The sequence below is a fragment of the Lytechinus variegatus genome, chromosome 9 (genome assembly GCF_018143015.1).
Source record: "Lytechinus variegatus isolate NC3 chromosome 9, Lvar_3.0, whole genome shotgun sequence".
NCBI lineage: Eukaryota > Metazoa > Echinodermata > Echinoidea > Temnopleuroida > Toxopneustidae > Lytechinus > Lytechinus variegatus.
Window position 1 is genome coordinate 13,224,602 of NC_054748.1, and position 25,319 is coordinate 13,249,920.

General features: G+C 39.9%; 2 protein-coding genes across 2 annotated transcripts; both read left to right on the top strand.

Moving 5' to 3' along the window:
- Window positions 1-16,206: 16,206 nt before the first annotated feature.
- Window positions 16,207-17,133, top strand: LOC121421817. The gene has a single exon (XM_041616617.1). It carries the CDS (start codon window positions 16,207-16,209, stop codon window positions 17,131-17,133), a length of 927 nt encoding a protein of 308 aa, XP_041472551.1.
- Window positions 17,134-19,183: 2,050 nt separating this feature from the next.
- LOC121421818 lies at window positions 19,184-21,035 on the top strand. Its single transcript, XM_041616618.1, has 2 exons — window positions 19,184-20,417; window positions 20,452-21,035. The coding sequence occupies exons 1-2, from the start codon at window positions 19,184-19,186 to the stop codon at window positions 21,033-21,035; spliced, it is 1,818 nt and encodes a 605-aa protein (XP_041472552.1).
- The last annotated feature ends 4,284 nt before the right edge of the window (window positions 21,036-25,319 follow it).

Sequence of the window (25,319 nt, forward strand, 5' to 3'; positions counted from 1 at the left end):
CTGATATTCTTCCCGTCTGCAGGTCTGTCAATTTCTTCACTCTTCTTCATTTTCCCCCTCTTCTTTGGTTACTCCATTTTTCCTATTTTTACGCAGTCAATAGGGCGTTGCGATCGCATTCGGCCTCCTGGAATTGCCCATTTACATTTTATTTCTTAGTCTAATTCAATTGGTACAAGAGGAGGCAAAGGCGATTAGACATTGGATTCACATTTTCGTCCAAAAATTAAAACTGATATATTTAATCTTATACATTCATAATCTCGACCGATTATTTTCTGTTCATTATCGCGATTTGTTCCCTCCTTGATTCTTTTTTTTTTTTTTCTTTTAAAATAATTTTATTAATAAAAAATCACATGTAATAGTTACATAAAATGTAAACAATGTCATACAAAGCATGAAATATTTTCTTCAACAATACTGTTTTCAAAAATACACAAATGTTTACTTTTACAACGCTTCTCTATTTCTAAACGATTACAAATCAACCTTTTGAATAAACAAAGTATTCCAAAATCATGAATTCGACAATTCCGACTTTCTGTTCGAATAAAAATTGAATAAATAGCATACCTTGCATACATGATTAGAAGATTCAAAACTCTATGCTTTTTGTTTCGTAACTCATATCCTTTTATCAGAGTAGCAACATTAAAATCAAAATTAATGCCTACAACTTTATACACAATGCCACTAAATTGTTTCCAGAATAATTGTGTTTTTTTACAAGTCACAAATAAATGTACGCTGTCTTGAATTTCATTGTCATGTGAACATAAAGGATTATCTATTAACTTCCATTTATACAAATTATATCTATGGGGTAAAATATTGTGTAATAACTTAAAATTAAACTCTGTTATTCTATTTTCGTTGACAGTTTGTAAATTAAATAACCATACAGATTTCCAATCAATCTCTTCTTGTAAAATATTTTCCCATCTTTCTTCAGCTTTAGGTTTAATACTTATCTTATTCAAAATCATGGTGTAAAATAACTTTGAACCTCTTTTCCTGTTTACATTCATCAAAACATTCTGTGTAATATCTTCACTCTTAGGTTGCAGAGTCTCAAAATATAACTCAAACTTATTCCTTTTCCAAACATTGATTCTATTTCACCTTATTTCATTCATTTCCTTTGTTTATTCCTATTTCTTTTGTGTTGTTTGTATATCTCTTTAATATTGGGAGGGGTAAGCCAGCAGCAGGGAGAGGAGGGCAGTATCGGCACCGCATCCCCTTTTTCTTTTCCACCATATCATTTTTTAAGTTTCCCTTTCCATTTCACTTATTTTTCTTTTGTTTGTACTTTTTTAAAGGTGGAGCAAGACCACCTCACCCCTTGATCTGCATATGCCCGTTGAATGCAATTTGCATCCTAACTTCCTGTTTTCTTCCTCTTTTGTAATATATGTATTAATTTGTAGAAAAATTAAGAAAGTATGTTATAAAGAGAGCCCCGACATTGTTATGAACATATGCAGTCTTTTTAAAGTTACCTTAGTTGAAAAAAATCAAGATCCGAGATAAGTTATTGCTATGTATAAAAATGCACAAAATCTGCTTTCAAAAAGTGAATACTACATTACACCGCTAACACACTTTCCTTTATCCTACGTATTTCAACTATCAAATAATGCGAGCGCGAAGCGCGAGCTGAACATTCTTTTACATTCCGACCTTTAAAATTGGGCATTCTAAGCACCTTTTAAAATCATGAACAGGAAAGGGGTATGACTATACACTTGATGTGAGCGCGAGCCGAAATGAAATTCGACATCTCACATTTGTAAATCAGGAAAAGGGTGGATAATTGGATAGATGGATAATATTCCTACATTAATAATAATATTTGGTAATCTGATCTGAAAATGGCACAAGATTCGTATCGGAATAAACATGCGTGCGTGTGTTTAGATCCAGACCTAGAATCTGGACATTCTAATTACATTCTTTATTATAATATCAATAATAAGAGCGCGATGAGCGAGCTAAAGATATTTGATTTTCCGATCTAAAAAAAAGAAATTTAAGCACAGTTACGAATTGGATATGGATCGCGCTTAATAAATGATGCGAGTGCGAAGCTCAAGTTGATATTTTTATCATTACATATATTTTGAGTTGCGACCGGGACATTTTAAGGACATTTTTTGTCTTCATATGACTATGATGACTATCTTCCTAAGCCAGAGATGAAACTTGTCGATATTCCATTCTGAAAAAAATGACAATTATTATTAAACAATCATGAAAATATTATTATATTACTTATTAACCTAATAAGCCCAATGAGGGCGCGAATGAGGGCGTGATATTAAGGTCAGATAACTGGACATTTTTTAATCAAGAATAGGAAGCATGAGTTGATATATTTTTAACAAAAATAATTCGAGCGCAAATTGCGAGCCGAAAATTATGATAAACTGTCATGAAAGAGGAATTTAAAATAATTTGTTACAATTGATACAGGTATACATAACTCCCCAATCAAAATGCAAGTGAGCAGCTTTAGCTGATACTATTCAATCAGACCATCCTAAATAGGGATATTTTTCAAAAAATTATGGAATACACGAAGAGAATAATTATTTGACAAATAATGCTAGCGCGCAGCGCGAGAGGAAAATGTTCATATTTAGACCACAAAATATAGATATTTTACAGAAAACTATAAAATCTATTTGTAAATGAAATAACTTGAAATACAAAAATGTTTTGTAGATTTACTTCAAAACTTAATATTTTAAGCTCAATATATTGAGCAAGTTATGTATCTCATAGATTAGGCAATGCGAGCACAAAGCGTGAGCGAAAATTTAACATAGTGACATGAAATCCCCCCCCCCCTCATCTTATTTAATTCACTCGTCTTTCTCCTCTTGTTTTTCTTCTTCATTTTCTCTTCTCTTTTCCCTTCTGGTTCTTTTCCCTCTCTTTCCATTTTTTCTTCTTTTTGCTCGTTCCAGATATTAAGGAGGGGGGGGGGCATTTGATATCAAATGCCCCCTCCCTTTCCAAAAAGTGAGGGAACGCGTCGCTCCTGTCCCCCTGGGATGTCCACCAATGTATGCAATTTGATTTGAAATAAAAGAAAATCCTATATAGTCTTTGTAGTCGCAGAAAACCCTAATAACACCCCTAAATTTATTTTTAAAAATATATGAACGATAATTTTCATGGAGTATTCGCAAGTTGTCCGATTGTCCTAGTCCTTGAATTTACCACTCGTGACGTTGTCCTAAATGTCTCTGGTTCTGTCCTAATACGATCTGCATGCTGTCCGCAGGCGAACGCCGACAAATTTATTAAGATAATCTTGTCCTAGGACAGTCCCGGGAACGTCCTAAAACAATTCGCAGACAGTCCTGGTCGTGTCCTAGGACAAGATCATTTCCATAATCTTTTACGGAATTTGGTTGCGGACAGGGTGCCTCTTGTCCGCGCCCTAGTGGAAAACCGCATTAACTTACGAGCAGCTTTATGAAACACCCACCAGCAGGGGCGTAGATAGCGGGGGGGATGGGGGGGATGCATCCCCCCCCCCAGAATGTTAGGTGGGGGGATGGTGTGTACAATCATCCCCCCCAGGTTTCTGTGGGGGAAGAAGCAAAACTATACAGTAATAAAGCAATGAATGCTAGTTAAAATCAATCAATAATAATAGCAGTAATAATCATAACGTACAGCAATGACAAACATGATAAAAATTTGACTTTTATTCAGAGTCAATCATCTTATATGCATTTACAACTTGCAAGTTTTAAGTAATAACAACTGTCTTGCGTCGTCATATACATTTAAGGATCGTTATTCAGAGTTTCACCAAGTACATTTCCTTATAATAATTATGTATTTGCAAAGGAGATAAGTTCAAAATATTTCATTACAGATTTAAGAAAGTGTCGCTTAATCACTCCCTTTCAGAGCAATTGCTTTCATAACACATTAACACTGTTCAAACGAATTAATAAGAAATTACCTATACACATATATACACTGACCCTTTTCCCTGCTGGCCATGTCCTCAACCCCTACTTTGCAAAGGAAAGGTGAAAATTTTCAGTCTCTAAGGAGTGAATTAGTAAATGAATGATTTTGGAATGAAAGTGCAAATTTTGGATGGCCTCAGTGATATCCGAGGTTTTTTTCACTCAATATTCACTCTTTCATATATTCACTCCTTAAAGAGTGAACTATTTCACTAATTTTTTCAGAGTACTTTGCGCTTTTCAAAGAAGGTAGAATCATCCAATATATAGACATGCCTTAATTCACGAAGGCAGATTGAATCAATCCATGGATAAGATTAATTTATGGTCTAAGATCACAGAACAAGCCTAACTCGACCCTCAGCGTGTTCATTGTCGGACCTTTGACAAAAAACATAATCATCTCGCGCATTTACGCGATAAAAATTATCTATACAGTTTACTTCCGACAACCCGGTGAGGTTTATTTCATTTCCATACTTAATTCAATCAAGCCTTTGTAATCATGGTAATTTTAAACAGAGTGTGCTTATCATTTTAGTGTCCGCATATCTGCACGTGGATAAGAAATATAATGTTGAGCTTTTTTATTTTACCCCTATTACTATAATTGTAATTGATATTTTTTTAGTTATTTGGCTGTTTATTTGTTTATTCCTTTAGTTGTTGATTCATTCGTTTGATCATTAACAATATCGCTACTTTTAAAAGAGTATACTACTATACTAGTAAAATAAGGAATACTAGTTATTCTAGATCACGTTTAGCAGGACTGTCATGACCAAGATGATAACTAGACATCCTTTCTCTTATGATCATCTTTACTCATTGTCATTAATCAAACAAAAGATTACTGCCATGAAAATTGTGCAAGGAAGTTTGTTTATTACTGGATGCCCTGTTTATTGCTGAAAGCAAAGTGATTAAAAGACACACGAGATAATCCATGAGGCAGATCGTGTTATTTTGTTATCTTTAACTCGTCTGCTTTGGCCCATTTTGTTTTTATCGAGTACGTTATCTCCTTCATTCTTTATATTTATATATTAATTATATATATATATATATATATATGTATGTATATATAAATATATATAATATATATATATAATATATATATATATATATATATATATATATATATATATATATATATATATATATATATATATATATATATATATATATATATATATGACCCAGCTAGGGATCATCCCCCAGGTCTAAGGACCTGTCTACGCCACTGCCCACCAGGACTGTCTGCGTATTGTCGTAGGACACTCCTGGGACTGTCCTAGGTCAAGATTATCCAAATAAATTTGTCGGCGTTCGGTGCGGACAGCATGCAGATCGTATTAGGACAGAACCGGAGACATTTAGGACAACGTCACGAGTGGTAAATTCAAGGACTAGGACAATCGGACAACTTGCGAATACTCCATGAAAATTATCATTCGTATATTTTTTTTGATGAATATAGGGTGTTATTTGGGTTTTCTTCGACTACAAAGACTATATAGGACTTTTTTTTTATTTCTCATCAAAATGCATACATTGGTGGACATCCCAGGGGGACAGGGGCGACGCGTCCCCTCACTTTTTGGAAGGGGGCATTTGATATCAAATGCCCCCCTCCCCAATATTTGGAACGAGCAAAAAAGAAAAAAATGGAAAGAGAGGGAAAAGAACCAGAAGGGAAAAGAGAAGAGAAAACGAAGAGGAAAAACAAGAGGAGAAAGATGAGTGAATTAAATAAGATGAGGGGGTGGGGGAGTTTCATGTCACTATTTATATTTTTTTCTCACGCTTTGTGCTCGCGTTGCCTAATCTATGAGATGTATAACTTGCTCAATAGACTTATATTGAGCTTAAAATATCAAGTTTCGAAGTAAATATACAAAACATTTCTCGGACATTAAGTTTTCAATTTGTTTGATTTACAAATAGATTTTATAGTTTTCTGTAAAATGACTATATTTTATGGTCTAAATATGAACATTTTGCGCTGCGCGCTAGCATTATTTGATTTGTCAAACAACTATTCTCTTCGTGTATTCCATAATTTTTTTTTAAATATCCCTTTTTAGGATGGTCTGATTGTGAATAGTATCAGCTAAAGCTGCTCGCTTGCATTTTGATTGGGGAGTTATGTATACCTGTATCAATTGTAACAAATTATTTTAAATTCCTCTTTTATGACAGTTTATCAAAATTTTCGGCTCACAGTTTGCGCTCGCATTATTTTTGTTAAAAATATATCAACCCATGCATCCTATTCATGATTATAAAATGTCCAGTTATCTGACCTTAATATCAATTTCGCGCCCTCATTTGATTAATAAGTAATGTAACAATATTTTCATGATTTCCTAATAATCATTGTCCGTTTTTTTCAGAATGGAATATCGACAAGTTTCATCTCTCGCTTAGGAAGATAGTCATCATAGTCATATGAAGACAAAAAATGTCCTTAAAATGTCCCGGTCGCAACTCAAAATATATGTAATGATAAAAATATAAACTTGAGCTTCGCACTCGCATCAATTATTAAGCGAGATCAATATCCAATTCGTAACTGTACTTAAATTCTTTTTTTTTAGATCTGAAAATCAAATATCTTTAGCTCGCTCATCGCGCTCTTATTATTGATATTATAATAAAGAATGTAATTGGAAGTTCCTGATTCTAGGTCCGGATCTAAACACACGCACGCATGTTTATTTAGATACGAATCTTGTGCCAGTTTCAGATCAGATTACCAAATATTATTATTAATGTAGGAATATTATCCATCTATCCAATTATCCATCCTTTTCCTGATTTACAAAACATCAAGTGTATAGTCATACTCCTTTCCTGTTCATGCTTTTAAAAGGTGCTTAGAATGCCCAGTATTTAGGTAGGAATGTAAAAATAAATGTTCAGCTCGCGCTTCGCGCTCGCATTATTTGATAGTTGAAATATGTAGGATAAAGGAAAGTGTGTTAGCGGTGTAATGTAGTATTCACTTTTTGAATACATAACAATAAATTATCTCGGATCTTTATTTTTTTCAACTAAGGTAACTTTAAAAAGACTGCATATGTTCATAGCAAAGTCGCGGCTCTCTTTATAACATTACTTTCTTATATTTTTTCTACAATTTAATACATAATCATATATTACAACAGAGGAAGAAAACAGAAAGTTAGGATACCGATTGCATTCGACAGGCACATGTGGATCAAGGGGTGAGGTGGTCTTGCTCCCCCTTTCAAAAAATACAAACAGAAGAAAAATAAGTGAAATGGAAAGGGAAACTTAAAAAATGATATTGTGGAAAAGAAAAAGGGGGTGCCTTGCTGATGCAGCCCTCCTCTCCCTGCTGCTGGCTTACCCCTCCCAGTATTAAAGAGATATACAAACAGCACAAAAGATATAGGAATAAACGAAGGAGATAAATGAAATAACGTGAAATAGAATCGAGGAAAAAATCGCGATAATGAACAGAAAATAATTGGTCGAGATTATGAAAGTGTAAGATTAGAAATATCAGTTTTAATTTTTAGACGAAAATGTGAATCCAGTGTCTAATCGCCTTTGCCTCCTCTTGTACCAATTGAAATAGACTAAGAAAGAAAATGTAAATGGGCAATTCCAGGAGGCCGAATGCGATCGCTACGCCCTATTGACTGCGTAAAAATAGGAAAAATGGAGTAACCAAAGAAGAGGGGGGAGGGAGAAGAGTGAAGAAATTGACAGACCTGCAGACGGGGAGAATATCAGCGTTTCAGCTAGGTCAATTTGTAAAAATTAATGGTCCATTTCACGCTTCATACTTTCAATAGTTTAATTATAAGAAGATTGTGCACGCTGATTTTATACGAAAAATACTTAGGTCTTTTCGTCCTTGATGTTTGAAAGAAGTAAGTTCGCGCTTCGCACTCATTTTCTATGTTTATGAGAAACATGTTCTGTGCACGACTTTTTTCAGGAAGGCCTACTTTTTAAAGAGTTGCGGTGTAGTGGTTCTGGCTCCAGCCTTGGAAACGGAGAGTCGTGTGTTCGATTCCCACCGCGGTCTATAAACCGTCCTTTTGCAAGACGTTTTGCACACCTTGCCACCCAGTGGCGTACCGTGGGTCATGGCATTGGGGGGGGGGGCACCAGCAAAAATGTTGAGTCACTTAGTGTGCGCGCGAAGCGCGCTCATTTGCCAGGTATACTGACCTAATAGAGACATTTAAAGGACGGTACCATTAAACGGATATGTATCTCAATGAAAATTTTTGATATTCAGACCTAAGAAAGGATATAAGCAAAGTTTTGTAATAATGATACGTACCTCTCTCACAAAACAAACAATGCGAGCGCGAAGCGCGAGCTGAATTTTTTTGTATATATTAACCCGAAAAAAGGGACATTTTAAGGACTGTTTTAGGGAATTCATAAAGAGCATACATATCTTACCATAGTCATTTAATGCGAGCGCCATGCAAGCGCTTGCTGATTTTGTTAGAATTACACCTAACCCATGCATAAAACACCTTTCGTAGTCATTGTAATCATGAACATGATACATATCTGACTAATCAAATATTGCGAGCGCGAAGCGCGAGCTGAAAATTTTTGAAATTCAGACCTAAAGAGGGGCATTCTAAGGCTTGTTTGTAGGAATTCACTAAGACCATACACATTTCACTAACCAAAATGATGCGAGCGCGAAGCGCGAGCTGATTTTTTTTATATGAAGAACAGACATCTCGCCAGTCCACTAATGCGAACGCAAACACGGACAGGAAATGTTTGATATTCAGACCTTGAAATAAAAGGGGGCAATCATGAAATAGTCATTAAAAAGCATGTAACTACATAAAAAAATCATTTTATACTCGAAATGCGAGGAAATATATTTGGTGTAAATTGACTTGAAAATGGGATGTTTTAGTACAATAGGATTATCTCATTACTCAGACAATGCAAGCACCAGAAATGATGAACACATTAGCCCTCTATATACGCCCTAAGCCAATTATGTTTCATAAAGTTATGAAAAATATTTCTTATGTAATATAATATAATATAACATGATATATAAAATACAATAATTCCTTCTTCCCCACTACGTTTCTCTTTCTTTCTCCTTCTTTTTCTCCTTTTCCATCGTTTTTTTTTTGGCCAGCCGATTGGGGGGGGCACGTGCTTGAAATATTCCTCATTCAAGTCTGTAACCCCCCCCCCCAAAAAAAAAATCAACTCGTGCTTCGCGCTCGCGTAATTTGTATAAAACACTGCTTGAAATATTAAGTTATCAGATTTGTTTAGCGATATACTAATTAGGCCCCTTGACCATGTTGACACCTTACTTCGTTATCTTTAATAATTTTCTTGTCTTGTATTATCCCGTTGCCCCATCTCGTGTACTGACCACAAATGGCTTTTGCTACTTGTGTACTCGTTCCATACATATTAGCATCGGATCCACACATTCCTGAATCACTCCGCTTGCCTTCCTATTCCAGTCCGAACGTTCCTGAAACTGTCCGCTTGCCTTCTTATTCCAATCTGCACGTTCCTGAAACATTCCGCATGGCTTCTTCTTTCCTTCTAGAAGCTGACCTGATTGCGGATGGTTTCCGGAAGACGCGGAAGGGTTTAGGAAGGGCAAGACATCATCAGGACATCGTCAGGACAGGGTCCCGAAGGTGTCAGGAATTAAATATCCGCGTCCAAATTTTGGTCTCGACCAAAATTTGGATGCGGACAAATTTTGATTTCCCGAACACCAGGAAGGGTTTAGGACAGCGTGCGGACACTCCCAGGAATGTCCGGACAGGTTGCGGAAGGGTCGCGGATTGCAATTATTACATTCCGCGCCTTGTCCTGACGCTGTCCTGGCCCTAGTGGAAAAGGGGTTTAACTTACGAACAGCTTTATGACACACCCACCTGGTCTCAATCCAACGGACCATCTCCTGCAAAACAAAGATTTTGTAACAACCTCTTTATCAACATCACGTGACAATGATACCGACCTTGTCAGGAGCGTTAGATCAGGATTCCAAATCTGTTCAACGTTTACTTGAAGTGACGTTATTCCTCCATAATCGCTCTCATTCCAACGAAGAGAGTCGTCTGTCCAAATCTGAAAAGAATTTTGACAATCAAAGCGGAATGATGATGATGATGATAATAATGATAATGGTAATTATAACGCACATCCGATATGAAGACTCTCGCCTTGTAATCAGAGGGTCGTGTGTTCGAATCCCACCATGGCCTAGCGTCCTTTGGCAAGGCATCAGTCCACAATTTGCCACTCTCCATCCAGGTGTTAAATGGGTGCCCGGTAGGATGTGAAAGCCTATGTAAGTATGCCTAGCAACTGAGTTGGAACTCTTATTGGAATGCTCCCCAGGGAGTGGAGAACGTGCATGTATTCTATGCGGGCGTGCAAGGATCCGATGACCGGGTAATATTATATATGTAAAGCACTTAGAGACGTCGTTCTGATGTGTTAAGCGCTATATAAATGCGGATTATTATAATTATTATTGTTATTATTATCATTATCATCATTATTATTATCATTGTTAATATTATTATTATTATTATTATTATAGCTGTCCTTTGCCATTTTCAAACATTTACAGTGTTCTTGAATCCTCCGTACGTCGCAGAGCGAGAACTCCTTAATATCAAATATAGCAGTCATAATATGATCAAAGAAACCCTGTCGTTCTTAGTCCATCTTCAGTAGTGTCCACGATTAACTGCGAGTTGCCGTATCTTTCATTGATCATATTGACCTATAAAAATTATTCAATTTCGGTAACATATCATTCTTATTACTTTGGATTGACATTTAGTTTCATGTCCATAATATCAACTTACCAATTTCATCGAACAGAATAGCGTCACCTGTTGTTTCGGCTCATCCTATGTTAGAACAAATATAGAAAGATGAAAAAATAAATTTTCAATCTTTTGTGTTTAAAATTCAGATTTACAATCCTCGTAGTGTCTATTCATATTACATGGGTCCTCAATGCAGATTCAATTCTGTAAAGATATTATACGTATGACGTCATAGTCTAATAGCGCCTTCCCTCAGAGGATATAGAAATGCATGTAAACTGGGTTGTCAGAGGTGCACCAGCTGCAGATTACCAATGCCTTCAAGTTTGTGACGATTTGTGACTTTTTGAAAAAAAATTATATACCAATTAACAATGTCAATTTCCTTCTGCAAATCTGTCTTCATTCCCGGTCTTAATTACATAGCAATAAAATGGAGGTGGAGGCACATTGAAATACTCATATTTTATAATAAATCTGTCAATATCAATTCAATTTAATGTTTAATGATGCATGTTCTGTTCTTCAAAATGATTGTTTAATGTTTGTCTTAGTTCTCACTACACCCTTTAAGAGCGCTTAGAGACCTAATTGTTATTGGCGCTATACAGAATTTTTTATTATTACTATTATCATTATTATTATTAATATTATTATTATTATTATCATCATTGTTATAATTATTTTCATTAACATTAACATTAACGATGTTATTATCATCACCATCATCATTATTGTTATCATTTTTATCATTGTTATTATATCTACAATATGAGAAAAAGACTTACAAAGTCAACAATGTGGTCTAGTAACATTCTCATGCGAACGCTGACAGCAGTGGAATCGTTTTTGACAGGGCGGATGGTCGGAGGTCCGTATGAGTCAATGACGTCAATATAAAGCTTCTTCTTCATATTTCGTGTCCCATCATCATAAAACTCAGTTCCTGCATGGGGGGTGATAAGGGGGTTGGGAAGGGTGCAGAAAAAGGGAGAGGGTGTTAGGTTACTTCCAACTGGTCGAATGCCAAATCGTCTATTTAGTCTACCATCAGTTCGTCCACTGTCCGCATGGTGTAATTGCCATTTCGCCCACTGAACATTGCGTCTAATAATCAGTTGTCCAATAGCCATTTGTAACCGTCTGTATTCATTTATGTTTCAATGATGTGTTTTTAATTTTTATTGTCTATTTTTTGTACATGATCAACTTGTATTTTGATGAATTGGAAATAAATGCTGAATTGAAAAAAAAAATAGTCCATGTACTATTTGGTCTTATTGGATTAAAAGTGTTGATTAGGCGAAATGATACAAAAGAAAATGCGTATTAGACCAACTGGTTATGAGTCAGACGACAGACGAACTGGTGACGAAGTGATTATTGGACCAAAAGGTTATTGGACCAAATGGCTTTAGACGAAATGTTTATGGACGGAATGGCATTCGACTAAATGAACGTAGACCATGTAGACCATGTGATGAGTGGACGAGTTGGCGGTAGATAAATTGACAATTTACCTTGTAGACCTTGAGAGTGTGAAAATGGTCAGATGTTTTATTCGATGAAGCCCATCCTGCATAGTAAAAACACTGTCTATTTATTTATTTTTTTTTATATGAAACGGGGGGGGGGTGCAGTAAAATGTATTGCTGTACAAACGCGTGGCCAAATTATTTCCAGAGAAAAACTCGTTTAGGGTGTCTAAACGAGTTTTTCTTTGTGTGCAAAAGACACCCGAACATGTTTTTCGGCGGGCTTTATTTACATATTTTGGGCCCGAAACAAGTTATCGCCAGAATATGACCCCGGGGAAAAGGCTTGGGGAAAAAACATACCACAAACACGTTTGGCTGGTCTTAAAAAAATCCTTTGGTTAAAAAACATACCTTAAATACGTTTCCTGCGATTGACCAGTCTTTCAAAACTACGACTTTTTTTTAAAAAAATCGGTGTTTTTGATACCCTTAACGAGTGCACGCACGCGCGGCCCGCGTCCAAAACTGAAGAAAAGAAAACCTCCCTTTAAACGCGTTTTTTTTTTTTGGGGGGGGGGTGGGGTCACGCGAGTGTACAGCAATATATTTGACTGGCCCTGCCCGGGATCTAAAGAAGCGAACGTATCTTTACTGTAGAGAAAGGCACATACATAGTCGTATAGAAAATCGAACATCTATTAACAGAGGCCGATTATTAATATTTTGTAATTTTCATAAATATTTTAGAAGGTTACTGGTATGCTTGATAGAATCGATGAGTAATTTCATAGTGCATAAGAGCAAAATAATCATCTCGGCTCATAATGTATTCATGGGGGGTAAATGCAATTATGGTAATAAATCATTCTTTATGCGGGGATTCACCTGTACAATATCCCCATTGGAAGTAATGATGGAAGCCGTGCTCACATGCGGAAACCATGTTAGCGCGCAATTAATACATGATAATTAACATTAGTAATGACAGTGACGTTGCCTCCAAGTTGATCAAGCAAGCCATGCGGCCTGCTTCCGATGAAGATCACCCTGACACGACTTGATTCGCCACCATCATACATGCTGTAAACACTAAACATGATAAAAGACATTAATGATGTAATTAGCTTCATCTAAATCGCTTGGAAATCGGGCAATCAACCAAGTTAACTTGTCCACCGTTTATAAGTGGCGCAATGAGCCAGATATTTTGAGGGGGCTAGATATTACATTCCACGTGTTGGACACAGATGAGATAAAAGAGACAAAGAGGTAACGTATTGCAGTTCCGACAAAGATTATTTCTAAGTATTCTAAAAATTTTCGACGCAAACCTCACGTCTTTGTCAGCATGGTCAGGGATACAAAGCTCATGCAGTGACAAGATAGATGCATTCATGATTATGGTAGTCATGGAAACCGCAGGTTAAACTAGCATCACCATCAAATGAAAGCAATCTTTTTTTTATTAAAATGAAAATCCTATAATACAAGCAGCACCCTACCCCCCCCCCCCCCCCCCGGAAAACCCCCCAGCACCCTCGCTTCCCAGGCCAGTGAGTGCTTACTGTAAACACTTTTTATATTTTGCATTTCCAAATTGTATACGATGCATATTAATTTGTCTGGTTATCATATAATATATGTGTTGTGAGGTTGAGTTGAATTGAAATGAAATGAACCAAACTCGAATTTGAACCATCTCACTGTAAGTAGTAAAGATACAGGTTTCGAGTGTTTCACCTTTGCGATATTTCAAGATATTCGCAGTGTGTTAATGGTCGATAATAATAATTAAAAAAAAATTGCATCGCGACCTGAATTTCAGTTTCCCTCATGTATTATTTAATCAAGCTACCCTCAAATGAATATCATTTTGGGATCAATGTCAGGATCGACCTTGAAAAGGTGTTTTTATTTAGGTTATTATGTCTTCAACTTCATCATTTTGCGGCCTATTTTACACTTACAGAATCGTGATTCTAGCACAGACGGGTATTAAGTGTCTCAACTTCAGATTGTGAAGCACCATATAAAATGGACAACTTGCACTTTTCTTTGAGGATATGAAGATACCTAATATCATAAGGAAAATACAGACCGGGCCCAGGGCTCAGGGAACATTTTTTATGTTAAGTTGGGTGCCTGGTTTTTAAGAATGAAGGGGTTTGGTCTAAAAAAAAACATACCACATGATTTCCATGGGATAGACCTACTGTCTATGGTAACATATATGCAGCACCCCCCCCCCAAAAAAAAAAAAAAAATGGGGGTGTCCCCTTTATTTATTTATCCCTTTATTTTTTGTTCTTGTGGCTCATATCTATCTCAGTTGAATTTTAGAAATTATTTTGGAATTCACATTCAACAATTTTTTTATCCTTAACAAAGAAAATTGAAAATATTTGCACAAAAATGCCCCCGCCACGCCCCCAGTACTTGGACTGGCGCGGATCCAGGAAACGGGGAGGGTGAGCGGGGTTTTTCCCCACAGACCATTTTCGCCATTTTTGTATGAGGAAACCACTCTCCGTGAGTGGCTTTCAACTTTTTCTTTGTTTCTGGTGGTAAGGATCGACTGACTAACAAGATAATAATCAACAATTCTATGAGGCGAATATTTTTAACACTTCCACAGGTTTCCTTTATTGAAAATCAATATAATAATAATAATAATAGGCATTTATATAGCGCCATCTATCTAGAAATATTCTATTCCGAGGCACGTTGTTATTATTATTATTACCCCGGCTTTAGCTCGAGCTGCCTCTCAGCGCTCATGCATTTAAGGAATTAATCCTAGAGGGTACCCATTCACCTCACCTGGGTCGAGTGCAGCACAATGTGGATAAATTTCTTGCTGAAGGAAATTACGCCATGGCTGGGATTCGAACCCACGACCCTCTGCTTCAAAGTCAGAAGACTTATCCACTGGGCCACAACGCTCCACAATATAATCAATAATACATAATTGATTAATTAACACAGTATATGACACCAAATATAAATATATACAATATTTCATGAGATTGTCATAAAATTTGTAACTAAAAAAAGAAAAATTTAAGTGAAAAGGAAAGAAAAATATTTGATACAAGTACCGTATCAAAATATCAAGGCTGTTCAACAAATGAGCCGAAACTGATTATTAGCAATTTTAAACGCTAAAAAAAGTCAAACAACAAGTCTTTAAAGTACAATTCTTCTTAATTCATGCAGAAATTCTAACATTATTGAAAATTATTGACCTTAACACGACATTACGCATTTTGCTTTCCAAATCCCAGTACCTAACACAGACACGTTTGTTTTTCTCATTTTCAGTTATCAGACATAATATTGAAGAAGTTGGAGGAGGAGGAGGAGAAGAAAAAGAATGATAAAATGAAATTATCATTAATAACAAAAACAACAACAATGTTAATAATAGTAATAGAAATAATAATAATGATAAAAATCAATGCTAAATTAGATTTGTTTCGCGCTTAATCCACTCAGTAGAGTGCTAATGACGATTCTCAAGAAATGTTAAAGGAAATGTAAATCTGGGACTAAAATATCAATTTTTCAAATTTATCAAATTTCTTACCATTGACATCATTAGAGACGAGCCATTGTATCCACCAGCAAATGAACATCAAACGACGAGCGTTCATTTCTAATCTTTAATAATTAGAATAGATCAAGCGGAAGCGGTGTGTCACCTCGTCGATCTATGAAGCTATAAATGAGCTCCATGGTATACCCAGTGTAGAGGATTCTAAAACCTACTTCTACTGTTCTGCTTTCTCCACAGCTGTGAACATTGCTGATTCAGCATCTACTGGATAAAGACAAACGGTACAGGAACCCATTTATGTTCACAGCTTTTGTGTTCAAGCCTGCCTAGCTACCACCATGCCTATCGTATCCTGCCCAATTCCAGGCTGCGACTATGCCACGCCGGATCTGGATGCCTCTATTGTTGCTGCCCTGCTCACGACCCACTCCACAATTCATGCCTCTGCTGGGACAGGGTCTGCTGCCAAGATAGAGAAGGTCAAGAGGCCCACCATAGTTGCAGCCGGTACTAGCGAGGACTGGGCCTATTTCACCTCTCGATGGTCCGATTATGTGGAGGCTACCAAGATTTCAGGCAAAGACAAAGTCGTGCAACTCCTTGAATGCTGCGATGAACCTCTTCGCAAGGACCTTACAAGATCCTCTGGTGTCAGCCTCACCACCAAGTCTGAAGCTGAGGTACTGGCGGCCATCAAGAGGCTTGCTGTGCGTGAGGAAAACACCATGGTGGCTCGCGTGGCGCTACATAACATGCGTCAGGACCGGGATGAGACAGTCCGCAGCTTCGGGGCCCGGTTGCGTGGTCAGGCAGGGATCTGTAAGTTCAACATTAAGTGCCCTGGTTGCTCTATGGATGTCAACTACACTGATGAGATACTGCGGGATGCCCTTACCAGGGGAATCGCTGACCCCGAGATTCAGCTCGACCTCTTGGGGGACAAGAACCAGACCATGGACTTAGAGGACGTCTTCCAGTTCATCGAGGCGAAGGAGGCCGGCAAGCGTTCTGCTTCATCCCTCCTGGACTCTCACGTTGTGAACTCCGCTAGCAGCTCATATCGGAAAACAAAGCAAATGCACCTCAAGGAAGGCCAAGACTTGTGTAACTACTGTGGCAAGAAGGGACATGGACGGGGTGCCCCTGCTCGCGTCCGTAAGACACAATGCGATGCATATGGACACAAATGCAGGCACTGTGATAGGTTCCACCACATGGAGAACGTATGCCGAAGCAGGACAAACCTAAACGTCTCCCTCCGGTGACCCCTGAGGACAGGAGAATGCTCTATTTGACTCCTTTTGCTCTGTTCATGGCTATGATCACTCCTGCGGAGGCCATGGCATTCCCCTTGATCATCATGTTTATGATAGCCTTAACCAAGCATGGATCAGAAGGAAGTCTTCCCCGCAACCCTTTGTAGATGTGACTGCTCTGGTTGTCCCTGATGACTACGAAGCTCTTGGATTTCGGCTCTCCTCCCCTACGATGCCTCAATCTACCCCTGCTATGGCTGACACCGGATGCCAGAGCTGCTTGGCCGGCATGAAGATAATTCGCCGCCTTGGATTATGTCAACGGGACCTCATCCCCGTCAGTATGAAGATGCGAACTGCCACTAAAGGGGGCGTCAGGATTCTTGGGGCCATTCCTTTGCGTCTGTCTGGCACGGGTGCCCGAGGCCGTACCGTCCGTACGAGACAGCTTACCTACGTCACGGACAGTTGTGATCAGCTCTTCCTCAGCCGAGAAGCTTGTGTTGGCCTTGGAATCATCTCAGATAGTTTCCCACAACTTGGTGCGACACGAGACCCGCCCCTGCAGGACATGGCTGCGGTCCTTGAGGGTCCTCATACAGGACGTGCCTGTCACTGCCCTCAACGTCAATTGCCCCCACCGCCTCCCACCTCACTACCTTTTCCGGCAACTGAGGACAACCGTGCCAAGCTCCAGCAATTCCTCCTTGATTATTACAAGAGTAGTACGTTCAACACTTGCGAACACCAACCACTGCCCCTGATGGATGGCCCTCCCCTTAAACTGATGGTGGACCCTGATGCGGCGCCTATCGCACATCACACACCTGTGCCTGTACCACTCCACTGGCGGGATGCAGTCAAGGCTGGGTTGGATCACGATGTTCAGCTGGGTGTGATTGAACCTGTACCTGTTGGAGAGCCTGTCACTTGGTGCCATAGGATGGTTGTGTGTGCCAAGAAGAATGGCAAACCAAGAAGGACTGTTGACTTCCAGGCCCTCAATGCTCATGCAACCCGCGAGACACACCACACTCAATCCCCTTTTCTCCAAGCGAGGTCAGTTCCACATGGCAAGAAGAAGACTGTCTGTGATGCTTGGAATGGCTACCACAGTGTACCCATCTGCCAGGAAGATCGCCATCTCACAACATTCATCACACCCTGGGGTAGATACCGCTACAAAACTGCACCTCAGGGTTACATCGCTTCTGGTGATGGCTACACCAGGCGATACGACGAAATTGTATCGGCCATCCCGTGCAAGACAAAGTGTGTTGATGACGTCTTACTCTGGGCAGACACATTAGCTGACAGCTTTTTCCAAGCAGCCAAGTGGCTAGACATCTGTGGTAGGAAAGGAATCATCCTCAACCCTACCAAATTCACACTTGGCGCGGATGTTGTTGAATTCGCAGGATTCGAAATCACTACCGACAGTGTGCGGCCATGCCAGAAATACCTGCAGGCGATCCTTGATTTCCCAGCACCTTCTAATATCACTGATGTGCGATCATGGTTGGGCTTGTCAACCAAGTATCATATGCCTTCAGCATGACAGAAAAGATGTTACCGTTTCGTCAGCTCCTGAAGCCCAGTACGCCATTCGTGTGGACTACTGCCCTCCAGCGTGCCTTCGACGAATCCAAGCTGTTATTGCCGGCGAGATTGAAGATGGCGTGAGGATATTCGACCCCAGCAAGCCGACCTGCCTGGCAACGGACTGGTCTAAGGATGGCATAGGCTTTTGGCTTCTGCAGAAACACTGCACCTGCGATGGCACTATCCCCTTCTGCTGTGTCACGGGTTGGAAGGTAACACTTGTCGGGAGTCGGTTTACACATGCTGCTGAATCCCGCTACGCCCCAGTGGAAGGCGAAGCACTAGCGTAGCGGACGCCCTCGATAAGGCCCAATACTTTGTCTTGGGATGCGAGGATCTCATCATTGCCGTGGACCACAAGCCACTCCTCAAGATTTTCGGTGACAGGGCTTTGGAGGGGATCCCTAACCCCCGCCTGCGTAATCTAAAGGAGAAGACACTGCGGTACAAGTTCAGAATGTTCCATGTCCCTGGCGTCCGTCACAGAGCTACAGATTGCCTCTCTCGCCACCCTACAGGCAAGGCAGAGAAGTTGCACCTCCCAGATGACGTAGCCATGGTTGATGTCGTGCCCCTGTCATTCCTGCACTCACCATCGCTCATGGGGGGCCTTCGGACCTCGGACCCTTCCACTGATTCTGTTGAAGTCTGCACACTATCCTCTGCTATGTGTGCCTTGGACTCTATTCACCTCAAATCAGTTACGTGGGATAGAATGCGTTCTGCGACAGCGAGTGATGACAACATGCAGACCCTCCTTGACCTCATCGAGTCTGGCTTGCCTGAACATCGCCATGCATTTCCTCATCCACTGCGTGAATATTTCCAGTTTCGTGAGGGACTTTCTTCGGTTGATGGAGTTATCCTCTTCAATGATCGTGTGCTCATTCCTCCTTCCCTCCGGGATGAGATCTTGACCCACCTGCATGCTGCTCACCAAGGGGTTACCTCGATGACTGCTCGTGCTGAAGCTTCTGTCTTCTGGCCTGGCATTACCCCCGCGATCAGAGCCCTACGTGCAGGATGCACTCAGTGTAACCGGATAGCCCCATCCAATCCCAGTGCACCGCCGGCTCCCCTGATCTCGCCGGCCTTCCCCTTTCAATGTATCTGTGCAGACTATTTTCATTACAAAGGATGCAACTATTTGGTCATAGTGGACAGGAACTCGAACTGGCTAATCGTCGAGCGATCTGCACTGGGGGCGAGTGGACTCATCACATGTCTCCGTCGTGTCTTCGCCACCTTTGGCATCCCCGATGAGCTGGCTTCTGATGGAGGCCCTGAGTTCACAGCGGTAGCTTCACGTCGTTTCCTTTCGGATTGGGGCATCCATCATCGTCTTGCCTCTGTTGCATTTCCCCACAGCAACTGTCGAGCTGAGGTTGCTGTGAAGACCATCAAGCGCCTCATCATGAGCAACACGGGCACTACTGGTTCCCTTGATACGGATCACTTTCAACGGGCAATACTTCAGTATCGCAACACCCCAGACAGGGACACGAAGCTCTCCCCAGCCATGTGTGTCTTTGGCCACCCAATCCAGGACTTTATTCCTATTGCCCCTGGTAGGTACAAGCCACACAACACCTGGTCTGAGACCCTACAGGCCAGGGAAGAGGCCCTTCGCAACCGTCACATGAAGGGAGCAGAACGCTGGAAGGAAACACAAGCGGCTTCTTCCACTTGTTGTTGGCCACCACGTCCGCGTTCAAAACCAAACAGGGCCGCATCCTCTGAAATGGGACAAGACCGGCGTGGTGATTGAAGTACGGCAGCATGACCAATATCTAGTCCGTGTTGATGGATCCGGCCGTATCACCCTACGGAATCGCAAGTTTCTACGGCATTACACTCCGGTCCATCGGCCCTTGCCACCGAGGACGGTGGAAGATGACCTTCGTACCCGCAGTTACCCGGACACCTCATCTGCCCCGTCGACCTTGCCGCCTGCTGATGTGCCAAGCAAACTACAATCACCATCACCGTGTCCGGTTGCGCCCACCCCATCCCCTGGACAGCAACCTGGGCCCATCACCGACGCCTGTCCATCACCAGTGACGGATCAACCCGATGGCTCCCGCCGACCAGACCCTGTTGATGTCTTGTCATCCCCGGCCCGCCGTGCTGCCCCGGCTGCGGTTCCTCATGAAGCTTCCCCTTCAGTGGCTTCTAGACCACCTTCCCCTGCTCCATCGCCTGCGGATGACGGCATCGCTCCTGCTGCCACGCCAGCTTCTTCGCCCAGGCGTTCTCTCCGTCGGGCCAGTAGACCTGCATGGCACTCGGACTACGAGATGTCCCTCTAACGTGCTATGACGTCCCTTTTGTGTTCTTGGAGTTTCTGTTTTACGCGTTTCTGTTCCTGCTGGTGTTCGTGTTTCCGGTTATTTTGACGTTACGTTTTGTTTTTCTTCTACTTTTTGGAGTTAACTATTTGGAGGAGCTTTTTGATATGGACATTGCTTTTTGGACAGGGATTTCATCTTTGCCACTGACTCGTTTTTCATCGCTTCTCGTCGTGCCAAAGGCTTGGGGGGAGATAGAGGATTCTAAAACCTACTTCTACTGTTCTGCTTTCTCCACAGCTGTGAACATTGCTGATTCAGCTATCTACTGGATAAAGACAAACGGTACAGGAACCCATTTACAGTGAAGTATTAATGAATCACATCTCAACGCACGACATCGCCCGAGTTCGATATTTCCCAGATTGTTCGGAACATCGCGGATACCATATCCACACATTAGGCGGTGTTTGCTCCGCGACATACGACGGATCCAAGAACACATGTATTGAAAGTACCCGTCAAGTGACAATGATCAGCTTGAAGGTCTTTGTCGAAAATTGGTGAACCCAGTTTCATCACCCAGTGATGAACCCAGTGAACAGCAGTTTCGTCCCAAGTTTCGGAGCTGATTAAAACTGGTATTTTGATTCGCCAGTATTTTCGACAAAGACGTATGGGTTATTCATTGTCATGAAGGGCCATTTGACAATACATTTTCTACGTTCTTAAAGCTGTCGTGCGTCGTGAAAGTGAAAATTACCTAATTACTTTGAATCGCAAACGGTACACCACACCAACAATGGTTGGTCATGCTCTGTTTCCATTTTGTTTGAAAGTCAATTTCATAATGGTCGTACGCAGCGGGTGGGAGTAGAAGGCAGTTCCACCACCCCCCCCCCCTAAAAGAAAATAAAAACTTACAATTTTGTAACTGAAAATTTTGACACAAATCACCAAATATTTGCAAGGGACCCGACAAGAAATACTCCCCCCCCCCTGAGAACATCGAATACTCCGCTTCCTTTCGAGTTTCTTTTAAAAAAATACACCTCCCCCTCCCCTCCGGAAAAAAAGTTCTGCATAAAGCCATACTTTTTAAGGTTCTTTGAGGGAGGGGCGTGTTATAAGGAAAATTACCTCTGTGTGTACTTAATATAGCGACAAAGTTGATCAAAAATTTTCGTATGAAAAAATAATATTACTACAAAAAAGATATTGATTTTTTAGGGCCCCTTATTTGTAGCCCATGTGATCAATGTGTACTGTTTTGGGTACTTACCCCCCCCCCCTCCCCGACGACCCCATCCACCCATTTTCCTTCCCATTATCGAAAAATCCTAGCTATCGGTGTGTAGAATAAGATAATAATGTGCACATGATGATGGGAATGGCTTATTATCGCGTGACAGTTTGACTCTATTCAGACCTTTTAATTCTTCCCCTCGCTGTGAATAATATATCATAGTACAGCCCTGGATTGCACAACTGAAATAATTACTAAAATATTAATAAGTAATTAGGGGTGCAGGGGGCAACGCTGCTGTAAATAAAAAAAAATAAAAAAGCAAAAAAAATACCTTGCATTAATTCGGTCTACGTATGCGTATGGTGTCGTGAAGTACCTCTCTGTTTCCACTGAATGGAAAGATGTTCGACATGGTTTACCTACTTAACATGCTTAAAAGGTGTACCGTATGGGCACTAGCATTCAACCCGGCATGATTAAAAGATTTTGACATATTCCTGAAAAATATTTAGAAATAGTGAATTTATCTTAATTTCATACCTTTGTTATTTCCAGGGTAATCTGTTAGACAAGACCAATATGGGGAGAATTCGAATTCAAGGAGCATTTTGGGGTAAAAGTTGGGAACCGGTCTATTTCACCTAATTTGAATGTGCTGAATCTGATAAGACCGGTTCCCAAGCCAATTTTTCATGTCTTGACCACCTAATTTGCATAAACAAAATGGCTGCCAAATTGACCATTTATAATCTTATTTCTACAATATTCTTTTATAATACTCGTTTTCGGCTAATTAATTATGCAAATTTATGCATATTTTGCAATATTATGCTATAACTTGATAATTACATCTAAAACGTTTATTATTTTGGGTACAAATAGCATTTGTATCATTATGATAATTGTTTGGCCCTTAAATATAATATTTAGGTCAATTTTTCTATGTATTTTATCGTTCTTTGATATTTCTCTATGTTCCTGTATTTTCTACCATTTGCTTTGGATGCGTTTGATATGAGATCTTTAAAAAACTAATACCAATGGCAGACAAATATTAAGCTTCAATGATTGAATCATTTGATAAAATTCTTTTGCCACAACTGTTAATTGTACTCAGGAACAAATACACACACATGCTCCCATACCCACGCTCCCACACCCACACCTGTTATATAAAGTATATGCTTGCAAGGTATAGTAGACATGCCCAATATAAAAACACTTTGATGCCAATCCTATAATCATCCTTCTTACCAAATTCAATGAACCCGTACGAAAAGAAAAGTTAAGAAGTTGGAAAACCTGTAATCATGCTGAAATTAAATTTCTTGAAATAGAAATATTATGTTTTATAACAGATCTAATGATCAAATAAATGTATGACTTAGGCAGTGTAGTTTATCAATCTGATATAAGTATCAAATATTACATTGTTAACATCCTTGTAGCAAAGTAGCAATATTATATACTTTTATTCAACTCCATCAGAACTGCAATCATAGCAGTTAACCAAAGAACAATTTGTAATTAAATGCAAAGGGTCTGTATTACTGGATCACTTAATTACTAATTGTTTGGTCATTACCGATTTATTTATTTATTTGGCAACGATACATTTTCCCCAAGTCAACCATCAAAGCGATAACTGAAAACCAAAACTTCTATCCAATCCTTGCCTTGGAAGATTCCTTGACGAACGATACTGAATACAGAAGAGCAAATTTAAAACATGGGGCTAAACACAGATTAGCTCCAAAGTAAAAACATGGGCAAAACGGGGAGGTTTCCAGCCCAGTCACTGCCCAATGCAGAACAGATTTTCACACTGCGTCTTATAGTTAAAAAGTTCTTGGGATGCCTGATGGAGGTAAACCAGCATGTAGACAGTTGCAGAAGTCCAGTCTAGAGGTTAATCAACTCATGTAAAACAATGTCTATTCTCAGCAATTCTGTGGAGCTGGTAATGTGCAGATTGACAGACATCTGATGTGCATTTCTTCATGCTCATTGTTCTATCAAAGACTACGCCAAGAGTTCTAGCCTTGCATACTGGAGATATATAGCTTCCTCACCTATTAAGACTAGAGTTGTAGTCATAATAATTACGCATATATGGAGATGACAGAACAAGATACTTCGTTTTTCATCGTTAAGCTCCAGGAAGTTGACCTTCATCATGTTCATCCAACATCGAATCCCCAATGGCAGCACCAACAACAGCAGCTGCACGAACCTCTGTATCTTTAACTTTTGGATCAAAAGTGAGGTATACACCTGGATGTCATCAGCATAGAAGTGTATACCAAGACCATGAAGCCACGTTATAGAGCCAAGAGGAGTGATGTACAGTTTGAAGAATAAGGGACCAGGGACAGACTCCCAAGGAACTCCATAGCAAATGGTAGTCACAGGACACTGCATGCCAGTGATGAATACAGCTTCATATAGCTCTGTTAACAAGGTAGGAGGAAAGCCATTGGAGTGCAGAATCATCATTCCAAAACAGACAGTCAGTCTTCCAAAAAGAATGACATGTTCAGTGGTATCAAAACCGGTTGTCAAGTCAAACATAACTTAGGCAACTGTTTTCCTCATAGAAAGAGATATCCTGGCTCTACAATCGAAGAAATTCTCGACCCAGACTTTGATGGTGATATATCAGACTCGCATGCCTATCAGAGCTGGGTAAGCTCTTGGATGCTGTTCGGTTTAATACCGATCAAGTGGATTAATAATCACCTACAGGAACGCCAAACATGTCAGGAACCCACCATCCTCTGAAAGATATCTTCGTTATCAATTAGAAATCTTATGAAGATATGAAGATGTGTGAATATTAGAAGTTTGATAAATGGCCAAAGGGGCATTACAAGATTCACCTTGTATTAAAAAGGTGCACTCCGAGCATTTTAACACCTGAAACAAGATCTGGTCAGACAGCAGATTCTCTCTCAAGACAAAAGTTCAGGTTTTCTCCGATCTGTGACATGATAATCGGACATATCTCAAGAACACAAACATGATGACTTCGATACGAACTGCCTCCGCAGAATACT

Coding starts and splice junctions, on each gene's coding strand:
- LOC121421818 (XM_041616618.1), top strand. CDS start 19,184: ATGTTCCATGTCCCTGGCGTCCGTCACAGAGCTACAGATTGCCTCTCT. Junction 20,418..20,451: donor AGCGGCTTCTTCCACTTGTT/GTTGGCCACCAC, acceptor AAAACCAAACAG/GGCCGCATCCTCTGAAATGG.
- LOC121421817 (XM_041616617.1), top strand. CDS start 16,207: ATGCCTATCGTATCCTGCCCAATTCCAGGCTGCGACTATGCCACGCCG.